Here is a 23,508-nt window from a genome sequence, read left to right as displayed (position 1 = left end):
TTCTGTTTGAGAGGAAAAGGTCACCAAAATACCAATAATGCATAATTTATGATATAGCTCGACTTTTGAAAATGAAGTACTCAGTAGTATTAGAAAATCCCAGATGGCATACGCAGGTTATATTGCTAAATGATGTGTCTTGTGGTTAAGCTTGCAGCAGCTTGGGAACAGGACAAGGTCCCTGGAAACCCATTAATAATTGAAACTGTCCACCTCCGCAACACTGCAGTATCATATTTCTCATGAATATTAAATGCATGAAATTGTCCTGACAAGGTGCGACCTCCTGCAACAGTGTCTGTCTATTGGGTCAACCTCGCCAGACTGAATTATTGAATGCAGGCAGAGCACAGTGTCAGGTAACTGTGTTGGTGTCTGCGGCAAAGGAATGACTTTAGCAGACACTGTACAGAAAGTGTGCCCCCTTTCACAGTCGCCTAATTGTCCGACACTGCACTCTCTCCGGGCTTTGGATGGAAAAAAAATTTGCACAAAATTATCTGGAGAGATCCATGTCAACACTAAACAATAATACCAGTTTCTCCACAGTTATATTTAAAACAGTGTAATAATAAATAGACTTGAAGTATCAGATGAGCTCTAAGCAGCACCACTGGTGACTCACCGTCTTGTAAATCCTCTGGCTTCTTACGCTTCTCATAAACGACAATGATGATGACCAGGATGATGATCTCAGCCAAAACCCCCAGAAGAGGCCATAAGGGGGCGAGGTGACTGCGAACCCTCAGCACAGACTTCTCGTCGCGGCTGCCGATCATGTTGGTGGCGTTGCATTGGTACTCGCCTGGATCTAAACTAATGTCCAGGTTGATAATGTGGAGCTCAGTGTAGTTGTCTCTGCTGCTGATGAAGAAGCGACCGGATGAGTTGTCGATTTCCTATCAAGAGAGAAGACAGAAATCACAAAATACTGTCGAGTGAGTGTCACAGAGAGCTAACTATGTGTAAACTGATGCTGGCTGGCTTCTCAAACAATACTGCATGCTGCATTACAGAAATGAGATTATGCGTAGCACAGGAATGATTTTCCATGTAATGTAATGGTGTAGTCATTCGCTCATGACCTCAAATATTTAGGTACCTCTGTGTATGCTATTGTAAAGAATTCTTGAAACAAGCAGATAAAAACATATACTGTCAGTGACACTGTGATACAGTGTGGAAAATAACCTCTTGTTGTGTCACAATACTTCAAACCTACCAGTGAGCAATTAATGAAACATTACAGGAGGAGGATGAACTCTTTGACCAAGTAATAGATGTTTACATGCCACAATGTCAAGCCTTTTTATGCTGTTTCTTATAATAAGAGTATAATCCTAATTTATGTTTACTTTCGTCAACACAAACCAGGTTACTTGAATAACCAGGTTGACATTAAGTGTAAATGTGCAGTACAATAGTACAATAAAACAAACTGCAGCTCCTGTGAATTTCACAAACTTTTCACATTTACAGAAATGTAACAGTATCATATGTATTCATGTAACATACCCTATTGATGCCGTTGTCAATCTTGCGCCAGGTCCAGACAGGGTGAGGATAGCCCACAGACTTACAGTAGAGTAAAGCACGCTGGCCCTCATTCCTATTCTCACTACGCTTGTGGCCTGTAATCTCAGGAGCAGCTAAAAGAAGAAAGATATCAAACACCTGTTGTTATGGGTTTTTAATGATAATAATCATGATTATCATTATCAGTATTAGGAAGTTAAAAGTAAATATAATGTTAAAACAGCTGCATGAAGTAAATAATGTAGCAAACATGCAGTAAAGAAATACAAAAGACGAAAACTTGCAATAAACATTCAAATAGACTGCTACTAATCCACTAGATAAAGTTAAATCTTTAGCTGTGATCAGACTTCTTGTGAATGGAACAACCAGGAAGATGAAAAGTAAAATTTGAACATTCAAATGTTCCATTCAAAACATTTCATCTGGTCTGAAAAATGTTAACTATAATGTTACTATATGTTAAACTGTCTGTGTTAGTCTATACAGCATTTTAAATGTGCCTGATTGTATGAATCAAGATGAATAGAAATGCCCCATAAAATAAAAGCAAACCCTCCTCAAATCCAATTTGCCTCCATCGCGATGCGTGTGTGACAGCAGAAAGGCCGCGACCAGATTTTACCGTTGAGACATAATCCCTTGCCATCAGACAAACAACACACCATCTGCTGCCACTGAGCTGGGCATTGGTTAGATGGAGGTGTCAAGGGCGCCGGCTGCCCCTGAGCAGCCAACAGAGCCGTTTGAAATAACAGGTCCTCACATGACAGGGCTGCTACTGCTCAAGGCCACTCGAGCCATTTTTACTGGTGACATCTCTAATGTGGCCTTGAAACTGACAAAGATGCCGGCAGCTCACAAATCAACACCTACCTTTAACTTCGATGGTGGCGTTGGCTGAAGGACCCGTCTCGAAGGTGTAGACACACATGTACAGTCCAGCGTCGTCTCCTCTTGGTTTGAACAGCCTGCAGAGCAGAAACACACCTCACGTAAACCCATGCCAGGCCACTAAATCCTGTGTTTAGCACGCACATACACACACACACACACACACATACACACACACACACAAAAGTTGCATAAGGTTTTGCTGTGACTCCTACTTGTACTCAGTGTTCATATCTTGGCTGCGTGTGTCTGGGATCTCCTCCCCGTTCTTCATCCAGTAGCTCTCATCGTGGGGACTGTGGGAGCTGGTCAGGTTGCACTGCAGTGTGAAAGGGGGACTGTGGCCTTCCAAAGGAAGTGTGGTGTGTTCAGAGGCAATGATTGACGGCTCTGTAAGAAAGACACAGATTAGCTACGACAGAAGTGATCCATGAAGGTGAGGGCGTGTTGAAAAAATGTGAACAACACACAAAAAGTTCAGACAAACACCATGTTCACACCACTGTATACGCTACAGAGCACCAATGGAGCCAAATGGGAGCAGTTATTTCGGGCATCCAGTATTTCTGATGTAAAGTTCCTTTTAATTCCCTTCATTGTTAGGTGACTGGGAACTTGGAGTACTTCCAAAGCTTAGATGGACATAAAACTCTACTGGTTGAATTACCTGTACACATGATGACAAACTGCATTAGAAAATATCTGGTTCTTTGTAAAAAAGTTAACAAAAAAAGGTACAAAGGCTGTGTACATAAGAATGGAAGTAGAGAAGTTAACTATAACTCCCAAGGTGCATTTCATAAGATCAATTCCTTCAAGGAAACTGATAATACAACCTGCAGTTTAAATGAATTCACTGTTGGATTATGGGTAAACTTTGGATGAATTTGTCAACTTTGGCACCTATTTCTGTACAGAATACAACTGAAATGCAGATATTTCCATTACAGGACTTGTCAATTTTTTTTTAGCACCTTTCTCATGAAGCACATTCATGTTGATGCACAAGAAATTCACTTATGCTAAAATAAACTCAAGGAAGTCTACAAATAGCCTACTGAATGGATTTATCTTGAAATCTACAAGAATGTGCAGCTAAGCCACCCACAAGTGAATCAGCTTCTACAAAACAAATCTTCATGTGAGGAGCCAGTGAGGCTGGCACTAGTCAAGGTCCATCCAACAACTATCTTAGCTATAATTTAGAGCTGGAATTAAATAGCTCTGAAGGAAAAAATAAAACACAGAAACTCACATACTCTACAATTAAATGCATTTGTCTTTGGATGAAGTGGAACCTGTAGAAAATCCTCGCTTGGATTAGCTTTTAAACAATTAATTGGAGTGTTTGTATTCTGCTTAATCCTGATAATCTACATCTTGTTTGTACATGTAGACAATGGTGAACAGCTCAATCTGAGTATTCACATCCTGAAACATTTATTTGGTCAACACACATATATGGTTTGATATCCATTGAAATGTTTTGACACTAATGCCGATACAATACCTGAGTCTCATTATATCTTCAGTTGTTTTTCTACAAACTCTTTTTTTTTACTTCAAAAAGAAGCCAAACCTTTCAAATATTAAATTTCATTCGACAAGCCACTGCACAAGAATTTTGCATGAATAAAAAAAGTAGTCTAAAGTTGGAACTTTCTGATCAAAGAATAAGTAAACAAGATTACGAATATGACCAGACATCTGATGGCAGATTTTGCTACTTTTTGATACAGAAAAATGTTTGGACATGACCTGTGCATTTCAGATTCAGAATAGTTTGTGGGAAAACACAAACCTCTTGCATCATAAGAAGTGAACTTTGGAGAAAAGCATAACACACTGATTGTTTGCTGCAGGTGGGTAAGAAACAAACATTATTTATGAGAGTCAGAAATAAGATGTGCTATGACTGTAAAAATATCAAAGTCACACCCAGTGGTGGAAAGTAACTAAGAACATTTACTCAAGTACTGTACTTAAGTACAATTTTGAGGTACCTGTACTTTGAGTATTTCCATTTGATGCTACTTTATACTTCCACTTCACTACATTTCAGAGGGAAATGTTGTACTTTTACTCAACTACATTTTTTGACAGCTTTAGTTACTTTTCAGATGAAGATTTGACAAAATGGATAATATAACAAGCTTTCAAAATACAACACATTGTTAAAGATGAAACCAGTGGTTTCCAACCTTTTTGGTTTTTGATGTCTTATAAAAAGCAGTGTGTAGTCGGAGTCACATTTCAGATGTCTGAGTTGTTAACAGCTCCACCAAATAGTGATTTTTCCCTCTAAACTTCTCACATGGTTTAATTTCAATAATTGTTAAAATGATTCAATATTTCACCAAAAATCAAAGATTAGAGAAAAAGTTCAAAAACTGAAAACAGATTTGTGTATCAGAACTTTGTTTTTCTTCTTTCCTCTCCCATCAATCATCTCAGGACCCCTCAGATTTATCTTGTGACCCTTTAGAGGGGCCTGATCCCTAAGGTGGGAACCACTGGACTAAACTAGCCAACTGTATATAAAGTAGTTTAAACTAGCTCCACCTCCAGCAGCTACAGCAGTAACATGCAGCTTACACACTGATGCTTCAGTATCAATAATCTAATGATGTCATATATTATAATATATCAGTCAGAGGGATGGAACACTGCTTAAACTACATTTTGTTGCTAATACTTGTACTTTTACTTAAGTAGGATTTTTCATGCAGAACTTTTACTTGTAAAGGAGTATTTTTACATTGTTGTATTGGTACTTTTACTTAAGTAAAGGATCTGAACACTTATATATCACTGGTCACGCCAAATATTGGATATTGTTGTATAAGTGCAGTCAATCATTTTAAAACACAGAAATAAAACAGGTAACAACAACAATACAAAAAAAGTGAAATAGAATATAATGCCATTAAATTCAAGGAAATGAAAGGATGAAAACTAAAAAGGGGGAAAAAAATTAAGCATAGAGGAGCTGAAGGAAATTGGGCTCTACAGGGGTGTAGACTGAAGGACGTACGAGGGATGAGGATGATTCAAAATACTACTCAACTCTGCCTGAAAAAGAACAGAAACACAAGTTGGTGGTGTAGTTCTTCTTTTTTCAGCTCTGTAAAAGAGGATGACACCTACGGAGGAATCTAGTGGTCCTCTGGAGAGGTTTGAGGGAAGCTGAATCACACAGGAACTGTTAAATATGGCTGCTACCAGGGGAGGGGGTGTTTCCTCTACACTGACCACTCACTCTGCAGCACCATTATAGTGGCCTGAGCACGGATCCAGGTGGTGGCAGGATTTTGGTGCAGGTCGTTACGTCGCGGGTCATTGCTGGCTCTGCACTCGTAGGTCCCAACATCTTCCAGCGTTAGATGTGAGACACCCAACACGCTCACTGCGTTGGCACCATAGGCCGTGCCGATGGACACCCGCCGCTTGCGGGCGCCGTCCCACAGCTGCCTGAAGGAATCGGCTCGGTTGATCTCGGAGTACCACCACTGGATTTCTGGGGTGGGGTTACCCACTACGTCACAGTACAGCTCAAAGGTGTCGCCCGTGAGCTTAGTCTCAGAAAGAGGGGATTTCACAAAGCCCGCTGGTGGTGGTGGTGGTTTAGAGGGGGCAGCATGTCCAAAAAGAGGAAAGCAGTTGAGGGATGTAAAGGCAAGAAAAAATCACAGGGAAAATTAAAAGGGAATCAGAAAGGAAAAGACAAAAAGAACAAACTGTGAAATAATCAAAAAGACAAAAACAGACAAATTAAGTTAAAGTGAAACAAAGGTTGATTAAAGTTAAAAAAAAAAGAGTAGAAATGTAAAACAGACAACATCAAATGGGTTTATGTTGCAATAATGTCAAACAGAAAACCGTGACATCAACAGCAAACTGCCAGGAACAGTCACATCAACATTTTCGGTATAGAAGATGACCTCAGATCTGCCTGAGCCATTATTACTGCTATTCCTGGGCAGCTTTAATTCAATTCTGCTGGGACGTCCCTGCAAGGCTGCTCTCACTTGGTTTTGTTCTATTAATGACATCATATAAATTTGAGCCTGACTCGCACAGCGCTCACATCCTAAAGTCCTCCAAGTGACCTTGTAATTTTCACTGCATCTTATCTGTATAATGAAAACATCATTAGTGCTCAGAAAAGCTTGTTTATATATGATTATTCAATAATGGAGAGCAGACACTAGGCAAAGTGTACTGTTAATTTCACTGGATTGAAATGTCTCTCTCTCTCAGAAGTAAGTGAAACAACTGATCATGGCTGCACAGAAAGGAGGAGGAGGAGGAGGAGGAGGAGGAGGAGGAGGAGGACGGGGGGCTGTAGTCATAAGCTTGGTCTATAGGCGCAACAGAGAGTACATGAGATTGAGAGGAGATTTATAGAAGCTGCAGCTCTATAGTCTCTGGGGAGCGCGTAGGCGCATGGTGATAGACCCCCTCCGTTTCCATAGAAGCACTCTACGGCAACAAAGCAGGAAGAGGAAGAGACAGCCAACCAGACCAGGCAGATCATCACTAGACAGACAATTACACTTTTTTTTTTTTTTTGTCAAACTGACCCACTACTGAATCATTATACTGTAGGTACATATAGATTCCTTCATATAAGTACCAGTATATAACATGGCTGTAAACTAAATCCAGCACCTCAGCTCTTAACATAGAATTGCTGAGCGACAGATCCTGCCACCTCGGACGTGTCTAGATATGTCAAAAGTGCTGAAGCAGTAGCACTGTCCCTGCACACCACTGTACTGTTTCTGTCTGAATGATGTCGCTCGTGTCACAGTGATATGAGTTTAGTTTTGGCATGTGGTTAGGCCTGTCAAGGTTTTATGATCATGATTTTGAGATCATTCTGATTTACCTAAAGTTATCTGAATATTCTTGATCTGTGGATGTATAGAGCTGCAACTGACAACTATTTTCATTATCGATTGACGACTGATTTTTATTTATAGTCTCTAAAAAGCCAGAAGATAGTCAGAAATGTCCGTCACAATCTCCCAAAGCCTAAGGTGACATCTTCCAATGATCTGATTTGTCTGACCAACAGTAAAAAATTCAAAAATAATCTGTTACCAAGGATATAAAACAGAAAAAAAGCAGCAAAACGTAACATTTGAGAAGCTGAATGAAAAGACAGTTTGGAGTTTGAGCTTGATAAATAACTGACGATAAATTGAAAGTAGAAAATAGCTGGCAATTAATTTTCTGTCGAGCCACTAATCGACCAATTGTTTCAGCTCTGAAAACGTGACTTCACAGCTTTAGTGTTATCTTCATACAAGAGCCTTTTACAGTCACACACTCTGTATTTAGCAACATAGACAGCTCGATATCATACGGTTGTATATTACTGTACTTCTTTCTAATCACACACTGTGGTGTGTCAATGAGGACCAATCAAAATCTGCCTTTCAGCTACATAGGCATGTAGTGGCTGTAGACTAAAAAGGAGTTGTTTGTTTTGTTTTTTTAATGGTGCTTAAACCAGAAAATACAAAACATATTAATGACCTTATCACTCTACTTTTTATTATTATTATTATTCAAGACTGACTTGAAGACTTGAAGTTTAAACTGATGCTAATTTCTCGTTCACTGCTCAAAACCACAAATCTAACCGCACAATGTGACAACAGATGCCATGGACCAGAATAGTCATGACTCCTTCCATGCAGATATTTTCCCGTATCTACAAACATACTGAGGAATCCATTTTAACCAGTGTTATATTACATTATTCTGGCTACCGTCCCAGTTCATGTACCAAAAGTGTTGCACCACATATCAGGTAGCTAATTAGATGCTGAATGAATATTCTATCAGAGCAGAAATGAGTCCTGATGGACAGGGACAGCTGCATAACAGGAGAAAAGAGACAGAAAGCATATTTTGATATGCTGGTCAGTATTATTAGATATTTAAATTGTTTTAAGATGTTAATATTGAGAGGGTTTTATCTTATTTTGATATGTTTTAAAGTGAATTTACTGTAACTTGCCTTGAGTTATGTTTACAGTAAAATCAAAGTAAACATTTGAGGGAGTAAATATCAAATCAAATATCAACCTGAGATTTTAATATTTTGCATCCAGAATATCAGTGAGCACAAGAAACAGCTGAACAATAATGAAAGTCAGTGCAGTAACACTCCTCAGTAGGGATTGCCTTTGATGTTACATATATATTACAATAGATGATAATCTCATTCTCTATGAATGAATAACATCAGTTTACTCTTGAAACTGAAACATGAACTAACCTCAACTCAAAACCCACATAAGGTCGAACAATGAAAGGTGAATAATTCCTCAGTGTTTAGATAACTAGACTTGAATCCTGGTGATTATCTCAGCATCTCTGTTTATACTTAAATAGGAACCCAACACTGATGCTACCCAACTCTTTTCATTACACTCTATTCATTACTAGAGCACAACCTAATTGTCTGTTTGCATGAATCAGTTCATTAATTGAATCTTCCTTTATGGTGTTTTTTTCGTGGCTTCTGTGTGAGAAATTACAAAGAATAGTTTGAATGATACTGTTAAACAGCCTCCTTTTACTTTGGATGAAGCACACACCCTTAGGGAACCTTAGCGAGAACTGCTTCACATGTGAGCAGCCATTAGCAGATACAAATGGCTCCTGCGATGTAGTTGTCTGCTGCGTGCGTTAATACGCCAGACTCAGCTGCCTGGAACTGTACGAAGGATGGAAAAAAACTAGATACACACTATAGAAACAATAGTTTGGTTTATGTACTGTTCAAGACAGTCTCTAACACCCCCTGGATTTTTGGCAACCAGTGAAGAAGGAAAATGAAAGATTGCACCTTATCTGTCAGATAAAAACCCATTACATTTAACATTTAGCATTCGGAGCTTTATCCGCTATCCGCTGATTGAAGAGGAGATGCTGCGAGTGGGTGTGCAGTATAGGAGATGTGCAATGCATTCCTACACATGGTCAACTCCAAGAAAAGGCCTAAGCTGAATAAATTCTCACCTCATTCTCACACAATACAGAGGGATGAAAGCTACACGCCACACTTGCACCTACAAAACACTCAGCTGAGACAGGGTTACACTGCCCTAATCTGTTTGCCATGGATGAGATTTATGAGCAGAGGGTCATTTAGAGAAGTGGAACCGCGGCTGAGAAATCAATGCTATTCTGCAGTGCAGTGCATCTCAGTGAAGAGTTAACAGATTCACTGTTGCAAGAAGACATTAAAGCCATGGGTTCCCAGTGCAGCATCTCTGCTCTAAAAATAGAAGCATGCAGCAAAATGGACTGATGCTATTTACAGAGCTGCACTTCATAAAAAAAAAAAAAAAGAAAGAAAAAAAACACATCTAATTACATACATGTCATGCTCTGTAGCAGGCACCTGGAATATCTCATCCTGCAGGAGATGAGTTAGTGATACACTGCTGGATACTAAATACTGAATTCCTGAACCATATCTTTGCATATCTGAGCAGACCCAAGCGTGACAGCATGTTGATTATTGTGTTTGAGTGTGTGTTTGTGTGCAGATTTTTTTTTCTTAACTTCAGTGTGACACCATTTCCCTGTCCACCTTTTCCTATTTAGCGAGTTAATGAGCAGAACTTGCCCTTGCTGATTGAACGGCTCATGTTGCGACTTTGTATTCAGCTCCACACTTCAAAGGACATTTTAGGGACATCGCACGGGCCTCCGTGTGGCCCACTTCAGCCTAACCAACACAGATTGTATTCTATTAATGATTTATTGACCCTTCATTTCAAACGCTCCGGTTGCAAAAACAGCTCTTCCTTCGATAGATGTATGTTTCTTTGCGTGTGACGTTAAGGGACAATCTAATGACTCTGCTGGTGGGGATATTCCTAATAACTGAGATTGCGGTTCATTAAAATGCCCCAGAGTCAGAAATAGAGGCGACATCCCTCCCTAAAAACCTGCATTTTCGCTCTGTTACGGGATGCCGTCATGCATTTTCCTATAATGAGATTTAATTTCTCACCGTTCTGGGAAGAGACGGACTGCAGCATCAGCGCTCCAAATATCACCACCGAGAAGGACATGACTGCAGCTCTTCGTTTGCCAGGTATCATCTTCGGAGACGGCGGATGCCGGTAGGCGAGCGCTATGAGGTGACCTGATGGTGCGGTGCGGTGCGGTGCGCTGCGATGTCGCCGAGGGTCGCACCTCCAGACACTCCAGTCGTGTCACGCAGGGAGGGAAGTGTCGCTAGGTAGACTAGCGGGAGCCCACAGTGCTGCTGCTGGCTGGCTACCTGTGCAGCTCTCTGCCGTCAACCCGGTGCATCAAGGGAACCACCTTTTTTTTTAACCACCCGTCTAATCTCGCGAGATCTTGCGCATCATACGACGTCCTATCATAACTGGAGCAGAAATCAATTATGTGAATGAGCAAGATGGACGGTATGTTTTAGTCATTTCACAACGAAAAAGAAGGGGACAACGGTTAAAATGTCCCCTTTTGTAGGATAGGTTCACAATTTTTCAAGTCAGTCTTAAAAGAACAGTCAGGTGCCCATATGAACACTGAAAGAGGTTTTCCTCGTTGAAATCATTACTCCTGTTCATACTGGCTATTAAGAGATCTGTACTTTCACTGTAAGTGATGGGGACAAAATCCACATTGTGTCCACACAGTCATTTTGTGCAAAAATTTAAAAGTTTGTCTGAAGTTTATACGAGGCCTCAGCAGTCTGAGTTAGTCATATCAAGTGGATATCTGCCACATTTACACTCTTTTTAGCATTAAACTCCCTCTTTGTGTTTCCCTATTGAGCTACAGTGGCAGTATAGTAACAAAGAGAGGGACTTTGGTACTAAAAAGACTGTAACGTTGAAAGATAATTACTTGATTTGACTGATTTGGATGTTTATCTGTTTGTCTGAAGCTTCATATTAGCTTCAGATAAACTTTTACTCTTGCACAAAGGGAGGCTTGTGGATTTTGTCCCCCATCACTTACATTGGAAGTGTATTATAAAGGGATCTTCTAATGGCCAGTATGAACAGGAGGAATAATTACAGAAAAAAAACATGTTTCCAGTGTTGAAGTACTCGAGTCCTGATTTTTAGGACATGTGACTTGACTTGGACTTGAGCACTGATGACTAGGACTTGGACTTAGACTCAAGCATTGACTGCATTCAGACTGCAGACGAGGACTCGAGAGACTGTTTTTTTTGTTTTTGTTTATTTTTTTGTGATAGGCCCTAATTTGACATAAGATATTAGATATATTAATATGAAATGGTGACAACCATGTAATTTTTTTTAATGTAGACCTTGTTTATTCGTATGTCAGAGTGGAGCACTGGAGCCCATCTTGGAACTCAACTCGGATTCAATCTAAATGACTCAGACTTGGACGAGCGCAATGGGGACTCAGACTCAGGTAACAGGGAGTCAACTTGGACTTGACTCGGACTCTTCTTTGGTCAGTTGGACTTGGACTCGGACTCGAAGACTGGGGACTCGAGATTTAGTGACTCGGCTACAACACTGCCTGTTTCATTGCTCATATGGGCACCTGTCTGTTGTTTTAAGACAGACTTGAAAAATTTTGAACATATCCTTTAAGACAGTTTCATTGACGTTAGTGAGAAAACAGTGGTAGAAGAAGTATTCAGATCCTTTACTTAAGTAAAAGTAGAAATACTGTAATCTAAAAATACCCCATCACAAGTAAAAGTCCTGAATTCAAAATGTTAGTTATGTAAAAGTACAGAAGTGTTATCAGCAAAATGTTCTTAAAGTATCAAAAGTACAAATACTCATTATGCAGACTGGCTTCTTTTAGAGAGTTATATTATTATAGTGTACTGTTTGTCGTAATTACTAACAAATACATGTAAGTATTTTAATACTGTAGTTCATCAATGTGGAGCCAATTTTAGACACGTTGGATAGCTTACTAGTAATAGTACTGCATCATACTATAAATGGGTATCATATGTTTTTTTTTATAATACTACTACTATTAATACACTTTATTTATATAGCAGCTGTCACACACTAATGCAGCTTAGAGTGCATAATACATTTTAAAAAAGAGCAAGTAAACAACGGTTAGAATATTAATATGTATTATTTTATGTAAAAATCTCAATCTGAAAAGTAACTAACTATAAGTGGCAAATAAATGTAGAAGAGTAAAAAGTACAATATTTCTCTCTGAAATGTAGTGGAATAGAAGTACAAGCAGCATAAAATGGAAATAATCAAGTCTAGTACAAGTACCTCAAATGAGATGAAATATATTTACATATTTAAAGATTCTGTAATTGTTAATAAGGTAAAAGGAGTAGATGTAATTTTAAGGATTTTAATGTGGTCATTACATTTTTTTCGTGGAAAAATCATATCAGACACACATTATTGTTCCAAGCAGAGTATTTTTATTAGAGCTGCAACAATTACTCAATTAATCAATTAGTCGTCAACTATTAAATTCATCAGCAACTATTTTGATAATTGATTAATCGGTAATTTTTAAGAAGAAAATGTTCAAATTCTCTGGTTCAAGCTTCTCAAATCTGAATATTTTCTGGTTTCTTTAGTTATCTATGATAGAAAATTGAATATCTTTGGATTGTGGACTGTTGGTTGCATCTTCAGATTTGGGAAACAGTGATTGACATTTTTCAACATTTTATGAACCAAACAACTAATCCATTAATCAGGAAAATAACTGATAGATAAATACATGTCTGGAGGATCTACAGTAGGCCTTCCAGTCAAAAGTTTGGACACACTTGAATGAGTACTGTATGTTTGTCTGGTTTAAACAGACATCTGCCAATCAATCAGAAGTGTCTTATTGATATAGAACTGTCCAACAGTGATCTGTGCTCAATGCTTAACAAACCGCTACTAGGCATTAAATTGTGTCATGGGTCAGGCAGTTTCTCAGGCTGACTAAGCCCTGACCTCAAGCACCTGGGCTTTAAGCAGACTTTTAATCCTATTTCTCTTTGAACTAATCGAGGATAGCCTAATGGCAGGCTCACAACTACAACAATGTAACCTCGTTCCTGAAATAGAGTCATTGTTAATGTTATTTACACCTGTGCTTTTCTTGCTTTGACTAGTGACTAATGCCTGCTATGAAGTTTCTTTGCTGAGGAAATTTTCATATTCCTGAAAGGCTCGTAGTAACGTAAGGCTAGTAAAGTGGCCTGAACAAGCAAGAGAGATACAACACACCATGCTGTTCTGATGGCCAAGACATTGAGTGCATTTACATGTCCATTAGTATCTCAGTTTTGAGTCTTATCCTGGTTTTGATCTCATTTGGGATATGATGTTTTCATGGAACTAGAGCTGCAAAGATTAATCGAATAGCTGCCATTTATTAAATTAATCGCCAACTATTTTGATAATTGATTAGTTGTTTTGAGTAATTTTTAAGAAAAAAAGAGGACACTGAGGTAGATTGTCTTATTGTAGATTGTCTCTTCTACTATTCTCTGTCTCAAGCCTTGCCCGAGAGCAACAGCTGGTCTGCACATCTGAGAGTACAAGCAGGGGTATAAGGGGTGAGAGAGTCAATAATGTAAGATGAGGCAAGGCTTCTCAGTGATTTAAAAACAAGCAATATAATTTTAAAGTCAATTCTGAACACCACGGGTAACCAGTGCAAGGAGGCAAGAATAGGGGAAATGTGTGCATATTTTTGAGTTCTTGTAAGAACCCTAGCTGCTGTATTTTGTAGTTAAGTTGGTAAATTTCTAAGGCAGTCCGGCAAATAATGAGTAAAAGCAATCTCGACGGCAAGAGACAAAAGCATGAATGAGTTTGTGCACTGCTGAATGAAAGAAATTGTCTAATCTAAAATTTCCAAATTTGATAGATGGCTGATTTGGTGATATTCCTAAAATGTTAAGAGAAGTTCAGGTCCAAATCAAATATTACTCCCAGATTCATGAGTACACTGCAGAACCTGGGAAACTAAAGTCTGACTTAGACAATCCCTGTGTGCTTTGGGACCAAACACCATCACTTCAGTTACTGGACATCGAGGAACTTATGTCTGTAAGACAGGCTGTGAGTGAGGTAACTGAAGTGAGGTCTGATGGATTTAGGGACAAATAGATTTGTGTATCAGCATAAAAATGGAAAGAAATGTCGGAGTTGTGGATAACTTCACCAAGTGGTAACATGTCGAGTAGATGGGGAACAGTAAAGGGCCAAGAATAAACCCTTGAGAAATGCCACACAGGTGATATTTGCGTATCTAGAGGGACTGTTCCCAACTGACACAGAGAAGGTTCTGTCACTGAGGTAAGACTTAACCCCATCTGGAGCAGTCCCAGTCAAGCCTACCCAGTTTTCTAGTCGATCAATTAATATGCCATAATATTAATTATGGGGGGGGGGGGGGGGGGGGGGGATTTTGTATTTATGTAAATATTTATTAGTATTCTATTTTTGTATGATGTGTAAATATTTGTTATTTCATATGGTTGTAGTCCCCTCTAAGTGGTCTGGTCTGCCTAATTACCTACAGCTGGGAGGGTAAGGCAGCTAGTTGCTTTTGATGTAAGTTGATGTTGGTGTCTCATGATGTCTGTATGGAGGACAATAAATGCCACACTTGGTGCTTTGCATTTTACCTCTGTCTCATGCCTCTCTGTATGAAAACTTAAAGCCACTGCTGGTCATCGGACAGACTGTGTTAAACACAGCAGAAAGGTCTACATCTATATCTATGATTTCACAGTCTCTTTAACTTCTCATCTTTATTTTTCTCTACATGCAGATTTACGTGTTGCAGAGGGGAGAGCATGGATCTCTAGGCAAGGCAAGGCAACTTTATTTGTATAACAGATTTCAACAAGGCAATTCAAAGTGCTTTATATACATCGTAAAAGGCATCAAGACAGAATATGAAAGCAGACAATGTAAAAAGACACTTAAATACAATTAAAAAAGGTTGAATTGGAAATAAAAAATAAGCTCAAATAGAATAAGACAGATAAAACAGGAAAATAAAAGTTACAGTGCAGTGTAAGATATTAACCCTCAAATTTGGTTTAATAAAAGGCAGTGGCAAACAGAAAAGTCTTCAGCTTGATTTAAAAGAAATGAGAGTTGCAACAGACCTGCACTTTCTGGGAGTTTGTTCCAGATATGTGGAACATAAAAACTGAATCCTGTTTCTCCATGTTTATTTTTGGCGCTGGGAACAGAAAGCAGACCTGTCCCAGACGACCTGAGAGGTCTAGATGGTTCATAATGTAGCAGCAGATCAGAGATGTATTTTGGCCCTAAACCATTCAGTGCCTTGTAAACCAACAGCAGTATCTTAAAATCAATTCTTTGACAGACAGGAAGCCAGTGTAAAGATCTGAGAACTGGAGTGATATGATCCACTTTCTTGACCTTAGTAAGGACTTGAACAGCATAGACGGACAATTTTCCAAATTCTGCTGAGACATAAATCCTTTAATTCTTTGGGTGATAGTAGGCTGAATTTGTAATTGTCTTAATGTGGCTGTTGAAATTCAGGTCTGAGTCCATGACTACACCAAGATTTCTGGCTTGGTTTGTGGTTTTTAACATTATCGATTGAAGCTGAATGCTGACTTTTAAAAGTTCTTCCTTCGCTCCTAAAACAATTACTTCAGTTTTATCTTTGTTTAATTGAAAAAAATTCTGGCACATCCGATTTGTTCAATGCACTTACTCAGAGCTTGTATTGGACCATAGTCCCCTGATGATATGGTTATGTAAATTTGTGTTTCGTCTGCATAACTGTGGTAGCATATTTTGTTATTTTCCATAATCTGAGCTAGTGTGAGCATGTAGATGTTGAACAGAAGAGGCCCTGGAATGGAGCCTTGAGGAACTCCGCATGTAATTTTTGTCTGCTCAGATGTGTAATCATCTATAGACACAAAGTAGTCCCTGTCCTTTAAGTAGGATTCAAACCAGTTTAGTACTATGTCAGAAAGTCCCACCCAGTTTTCCAATCTGTCTAGTAATATGTTGTGGTTGACCATGTCAAATGCAGCACTGAGATCCAGTAATACTAATACTGAAATTCTGCCACTGTCGGTGTGTATGTCATTGAAGACCTTAACAAGAGAAGTCTCAGTGCTGTGGTGTGGTGGATTCCTGGCTGGAGGACATCAAAACAGTTATTTAGAGCCAAGAAGTCAGTCAGCTGTTGAAAGACAGCTTTTTCAATGATTTTACTTAAAGACAGAAGGTTTGATATGGGCCTATAGTTGCTCATTAATGAAGTGTCTAGATTTTAGAGTGATTGGAGTGGCTTGATGACGGCAGTTTTCAGGGCCTGTGTGAAGACACCCGAGAGAAGAAACGTGTTGACAATCTGTAGAAGATCTGAGGCCACGCAATTTAACTGTGTCGAAACTGGCTGAGGACTTTGGTGGAGGTGGACACTGAGGGGGGTTTAGGGGAGAGAAAATGGGAGTAGGACGGGGTGTAAGTTTGGTTCCAGCAGTGATCAGCTCTTTCATCTGGTCAGTGAACTCAAAGAGTGGCGAGGAGGAGGAAAGGGTGACTGGAGAGAAGAGTGACCCGGATTGGGTTTGGGGGGGTGAATCCTCAAAGATGGAAGCTGGTGAGGGGGTGGAGACTCATCCTCTCGGTTCCAATGACTGTCATGTTTAGAGCTCACTTCAGGTGGAGGCTGAGGCAGCTCTCTTTCAAGGTTTCTGTTACATCTTTTTTTGATTCTTCTTGTCTCTTGTCCTTGGCAGAGGGAACAGATGGGTGAGGCAGGAAGTAAAATAGGTTAGAGATGAGCAGTTTTACTCCTGACTTATTAAGGCAAAGTCCATTTGACCTTAAAAGATGTCTGCAGTCCCAGAAAAAGTTGAAATTGTCATTAAAGTACAGTGAATGGACAGTACATGTAGTTGAGAGCCATGTATTCAGTGCCAACAGTCTTTTACAGCATAGTCACCCAAAATTAGAGTTTGAGGTTCAGGTGTTAGCTTTCTCTGTAGCCTTTTATTTTCTGATTTAAGCTCAGTTGTTATCCTGTTGTGTGAAGATTAGGTTATCCAGGTCATCAGACAGAAATCCAGAGTCCTGCAGCAGTGTAGAAAACCTGTTCTCCAGTTGCATGCTTGGTTGTTGGGGAGGTTTGTTGTTATTCTCCCTTTCACAGCTGTCCACGGCTGTGTCCTACTAAGAGCAGGGGTTGAAAAAGTGCTCTGCCTGGATGGTAATGCAGGCCAGCCGATGGCATCACAAATCACAGGGCGCTGGGCTCTGCCTTTTACTCGTCCTCCCATTTCCCAGGGAAATGATTTACTCTCAGGCTTTTCACCAAGCGAGTTCCAGGGAGGACTACCACTTGAAATTTGTATCCAATACACAGCCCTCCTGTTTCTTGGTAGTCTTGGTGGTGCTAATTAACTGTGTGTTAGCCTGCTCTTGTCCACTGTTTTGAGTCCATGGTAAAGTGGTTTTGTTCCCACGTAGCGCATTCACTTCCATGTTAACTTCTAACTGGTGAATTTTGATTTCCAATCTTCTTAGTCTTCTGTGATAGTCGTCTGTGGGGTAGGGGGCATCTTGCTGCTAATTAGATTTAGCTAAGTGCCATGTTTCCAGTCACTGCAGCACAGGCTTGTGCCGCTGATAGGCCTCACTCACGTAGTACTGAGGAGGTCATAAAAATGTTGAAATATAGCAACAGCCTATTATATGTACAAAAAATTAGTCCCAGTGATTTATAAGTATCCAGGAGCTGCTGCTCATAGTTTATCACAGAAGAAAAACAAGAATATCAGCAGAAAAATGCAAGCAGGGGCGAGAGCAAGCAGCAAAGTGTCTGCTCTGTAAAAAAGCAGGAGACTGTGATCTGAAGAGTGAATTTAAAAAGAGCCCTTCTGCACCAAATGTGGTTTTTGGTACCATGCTTGTTTGCTTGGAGAAGTTAGTGGAGACTGAGTTTGCGTGCCCTTGCAATCCTGAACAGAATGCTAGATTTGCCTTTGCATTTTTTATCATTCCTGCAGTTATTGCCTTTGTGTTGATGCTAATCAAGGATGCAAGAGTGGAGACACTGTGTTTTCCAGCTTTATGCTCTTTGATGGCCAATACTTTGTGCAAAGACAAACTGATTAGGCAGGTTTGTAACTATTGACAAAGCTGCTCTTCAGAAATGGTGCGATCCAGCAAACCACACCCCTTCACATGAGTTACTGATCAAGACTTACGATTGACCAGTTTTTTGTGTGGGCGTTTGTTACTTTAAGGCAACGATTCTTTGAGCTAAATGCTCAAGCTATAATCTCATAATTACATTGCTAACATATGATAATGTTAAGCAGGTACATTAACCATGTACAGCTGAAGCTGATGGGAATGTCATTAGTTTTGCAAGTACGCCTATTTAGTCATGAACCAAAGTCTTGGTTGCCTAAATGTCATTGTAAAGACATTAATCATGACCTGGTGGCACTGCATAAAAAGTCAAGGGGTTACCAAAGTGATTACAGTTCATCCTGTCAGGGATATGAATGCCTGTACAGAATTTCATGGCAATCCATCCAAAAGTTTTTGACACATTTCACTTAAAACCACAAATGTCAATCTCATGGTGGCACTGAAAAGTCAGGGGAAAAGATTCATCCTCTAGGGACCATGAATGCAATCCATCCAGTAGTTGTTGAGATTTCAGTCTGGACCAAAGTGGTTTACCATGCCGCTAGCATGGCTGAAAATATGTCTTTCCTTCCCACACACTAAAATATGGTTGTATATGCCTATCCTCTCTCTTAAGAAGAGATATTTGACATTACTAAGGATATTCTTTTCTCTTTTTAAAGCTATCGGCCATCCTAACATTAGAAATGTTTCCAGTCATATTTAAGTGAATGAAAACTGGAATAGATTTTAATCAACTCAGTTTGTTCTTGAATTATTGATTTGTGATTCAAATACCTATACAAAAATGCAATATTTGTGATGTACATGTTTGTGATGTACCAATAAAATCTATGGCATCATTTTCATATTCTGCTATATGCTCTAGTATGAGAGAAGATGATATTTACGTGTTTGAAAGCTGCTTTTCACAAAAAGCTAGGCAAGAATTACCTTGTAAACTATCACACTTGAGAGGGCTTTAAAAATTGTGTTGCATTGTGTTTACATTAGTAAACTTTAATAAAATATATATTACGAGCTGTCAAGAAAAGTGTGAAAGTGAGACTTTCTGTAACACAGTAAATATTTTGTGCTGCATTGTTTTATTGGCTATTTGTAGTGACCTTATTTTTTCATATCAGTATGCACATTTTTCATATTTCCTTTGTAAGTCCTGAAATAAATTCTATGTCTCTGCAGACCAGCTTTATCTTGACACTCACTTTTAAAATGCAGATGATGATCCGATGGACAGTATCACCGTTGTGATGCAGTAGAGCAATGAATGACTTTACAAATCACCACTGTAGGTTTTCAAAAGCCTGTGTGTCTTCATGTGAATCTCTAAGCAGAGCCCTCAAATGTGACCACAGCCATCAAGTAGCTACAAGACTGCTTGTGCAATTATTTCCTTCCCTGGCTGCATGAACTTCGTTGTTCTATGCTGCAGACAAATACATTGGTTTCAGAAGGTATTCATTTTGTTTGTTTCACATTTTGTTCTTGTTACACCTCCAAATTTGAACATATTGAAATATTTAAAAATTTAAGATATAGACCAAAACATTTCTTATTCAGGAAAATTGTGTTTTGAAGCAGCATTAATCTGTTTTTTAATTTGGAGTTGTTTTTGGTTTTGTTTTTGTTTTCTTTTTTAGCCACTTGGGAACAGAACTTTACAACAACTTGATCATCAAACACACAGCCCAATGAAGTTGGTACAGCTAATATGTTAGCAAACATGCCTTTTTAAACATCCAGCAGACATGGAGGAACATGAGAATTCTTTCGGATTGGTGTTTCTGGTGATCTAAAGACCAACAAAAAAACAAACAAACAAGAAGTCCAATTTCTCTTTCCCTCTAGCTCTATTTTGGTGTTCTATAGATTATTATGGTAAATTCTTGCATTTTATAGTGGCTACAATGGTCAGTATTGGTCACCAGCCAGTCATACAGGATACTCTGTGGTAGGTTTATCACTGAAAATGGCTGATACAGGGTTGATGAGAGTAGTGAGACTAAAAAAAAAAAGACTAAAAAAACAAAAAAAAAACTTCTCTCCCTCCAAGCCATTCTTCCAAAGAGACCAGGGGCCATATTCAAAGCATCTTCCTAAGAGTTTCCTCTCAAGACAGATTTTACAGAGCTATAGTATATGTTGATGGAAAGATTCAACCAGTGTACCAAAATATTTAAAAAACTGACGGCAGTCTGTCAGAATTATTCATCAGGCCAAAAATACAATCTCCAGGCCCCATTTTGTTAAGAAAAAACAGGGGTAAAAATTTGGAATTTTATTAAATCAACTAGATATTTGTGTCACAATTTCAAGGTCTCAGTTTCAGAACCATTACACCCCTATTCATTATCATTGGATTGTCCAAAATCCAAAAGCAAGGGGGAACATTACTGCACTTTGTGAGTCTTCTGGACTTCAAGTTGGGAGTTGTTGATCCATCACTCAAGAATAAACTTGTTGACTTACTCCTTGTTCTTACCTACTTCATTTCTAAAGTGGTTTAACTCTTCAAAACAGAGCTTAATCTATTCAAAATGCACAGGTCTTTGCCAGTGAAGCAACACCTTTGAAAAGCAGATAGAAGATAGAAAATATAAAAATAAGCAGACTTAAAGAACTTTATACAATTTTGGGGAGGTAAAGTGTGTACATATCTGCGGGAGAGAGGTGATGTAGGTGTTCTCAGTCTGTGGTAGGAAGAGGGGATGAATCCCAATGTGTGGCAGGGAAAAGGTGTATGGTGGTAGAGAGAGAGGATGTGTGAGCATTGGAAAGAATAATGGGGGGGGGGGGGGGGGGGGGGCATGAGAGAAAAATAAAACAACAGTTAAGTGTCACGTCAGTGTGTATTTTTAACATTTCTAGATATTGTCATGTATTTCATATTATCTGGTATGTTAGCTGATTTTTTACAACAACATTGTCAAGAATTACAATAAACACAGAACTGTAAATGTAATGCTTAATAATGTGAACTTATTTCCAAGCATAAACAGTTTTGAATTTATAATGATTCATTGCATGATTTGAAATAAGGTCATAGTGTTTGTCCTCACGTAGAACTCCCAGCAGACCACACAGATGCAACCACAGTCGACCAGGAGCTGTTAGACCACTGCTGCAATCATTTCCTGCACAGTCAATCAAGACTGAACTGAACCATACAAATACCATATATTACATCATTATTACATTGCATAAAATCACATTATATTTGAAATACAAAGACTAAATCCGACTTCTTTTTATTTTACACTCACTTAAAGATGTTAAATCAGAAAAGTCTGAACCACAATTCAAATGTATGTTTATTCACTGCTGTGTAGACACCCTTGCAAATTCATGCCGATTCATGCATGTAATCAGGTTGATACAACAGTTTCCAGTTACCGCCATCACATCTTATGAGACACATCTTTGAATCTTTTAAATAACATTTACTGGTAGTGTAAGCATGCTCGATTGATGTAAGCATATTGATCAAGTCAAGTCAATTTTGATTTGTATAGCCCAATATCATCTCACATCTTTGAATCTTTTAAATTACATTTACTGGTAATGTAAGCATGCTTGATTGATGATTATTGTATAGCCCAATATCACAAATCACAAATTTGTCTCAGGAGGCTTTTACAGTCTGTACAGCAATACAACATCCTCTGTCCTTAAACCCTCGATTCAAATAAGGAAAAACTTGCTAAAAAAACTCTTTAAAAGGGAATCTCCCAATAAAAATCTATCATAACATTAAATGCTCTAAGCAATACTATTTACCAAAGTTGTGATGTCATCAGCAAAGAGGTAAACAAACCAGGACATTACTGTTAGGAGCAGATGATGGGCTCCTTTATGTTTATGTCATAGTCTGTCTAAAGCACTGCCTGTTCCAATGGTTTCATCAGCTGATTTCTGTGCAGCCTTAAGAGCCTCTGCATGTTTTCTTTCTGAGAGGAATTATAAATAATTGTTCATTGTAAAGTTGAATAACCTGATAACAGCCAAAGACAAACAGACTTAAGTGTCACATCTTTTATTGTACATGTTCAGTGTAATATCTGAGGAACGTTCAAAGCTGAATCTTCCAGATATACAGTAGATATTAGCTCTCATATAGCATAATCCATAAACAGGACATGTCAAACATGGCTGCCATATTCATTTTTGTCACATAACAGTGCAAGATGAAGATTTCTGATTAACTTTCACTTTTAAACCACATGAGACCTTTTAGTCTAGACGCACGTAGATCATGTCAGGTCTACGCTTGAACTATGTTTTGTTTGGCCAAGATCTAAACACAGAGGGTTACTGAGCAGAAATGACAACAGAAAATGAAAAGTAACACCTAAACAAGTGAGCACTTAAAAACCACAATACAAAAAAAGAAGCGGGAAGGAGAAAACATCCTCTTATAACACTGAGCAGTTGAAAGAGTTTCACTTGAAGTGATCAGTCCTCAAGAGGAATATTTTTCTGTTTGAACTTAAAGGTTGGTACATCTAACTTTTATGTTTATTCTGAATGCACAATTACAAACTGGGAGACAGTTATAACTAATTTATTCCAGTTTATGTTAAATGTATAGGTTTGTGTTGTGCAATCTTTGTGTGATACATAAATGGTTGTGTATACTACATTTGAAAATCATTGCATTGCATGTATATTACATTTGAAAAGGATTATATACATGCCATTCTGAAGTTGTGTTTTTGGCTTGTAATTTTTCAGTAATTTCTTTAAAACATTGACAGAGCTTTCTGCTGCCACCCACTGCAAATGATGTGAAAACTGACATGTGCAAAACAGTTTTATTTTTACCTATTCCCCAAAAATCCAATTGTTCTTGAAGAACTTTTTAATCACTTCCTGT

At 38.7% G+C, this 23,508-nt stretch overlaps 1 protein-coding gene and 1 pseudogene across 3 annotated transcripts in view; both read right to left on the bottom strand.

The window, feature by feature from the left end:
• The window catches only part of LOC137183212 (neuroplastin-like), a 33,291-nt gene extending 22,505 nt beyond the window's left edge, over nucleotides 1–10,786 (bottom strand). For 2 of the 3 annotated variants that reach the window (XM_067590101.1, XM_067590099.1), the window contains exons 1-5: nucleotides 10,472–10,786; nucleotides 2,646–2,820; nucleotides 2,413–2,507; nucleotides 1,516–1,649; nucleotides 626–899 (exon numbers count right to left, since the gene is read on the bottom strand). In XM_067590101.1, the coding sequence (XP_067446202.1) occupies nucleotides 626–899; nucleotides 1,516–1,649; nucleotides 2,413–2,507; nucleotides 2,646–2,820; nucleotides 10,472–10,562 (769 nt within the window). In that variant the 5' untranslated portion in view covers nucleotides 10,563–10,786. Of the gene's footprint in view, nucleotides 1–625; nucleotides 900–1,515; nucleotides 1,650–2,412; nucleotides 2,508–2,645; nucleotides 2,821–10,471 lie in introns of those variants that run through there. The other variant, XM_067590098.1, reaches the window with a different exon arrangement.
• Nucleotides 5,362–6,110, bottom strand: LOC137183214 (neuroplastin pseudogene; annotated as a pseudogene).
• Nucleotides 10,787–23,508: the final 12,722 nt, after the last annotated feature.

The sequence above is a fragment of the Thunnus thynnus genome, chromosome 5 (assembly GCF_963924715.1).
Source record: "Thunnus thynnus chromosome 5, fThuThy2.1, whole genome shotgun sequence".
NCBI classification, from domain to species: Eukaryota; Metazoa; Chordata; class Actinopteri; order Scombriformes; family Scombridae; genus Thunnus; species Thunnus thynnus.
The sequence above is the reverse complement of the archived record's forward strand: the minus strand, read 5'-3'. Positions and strand labels throughout refer to the sequence as shown.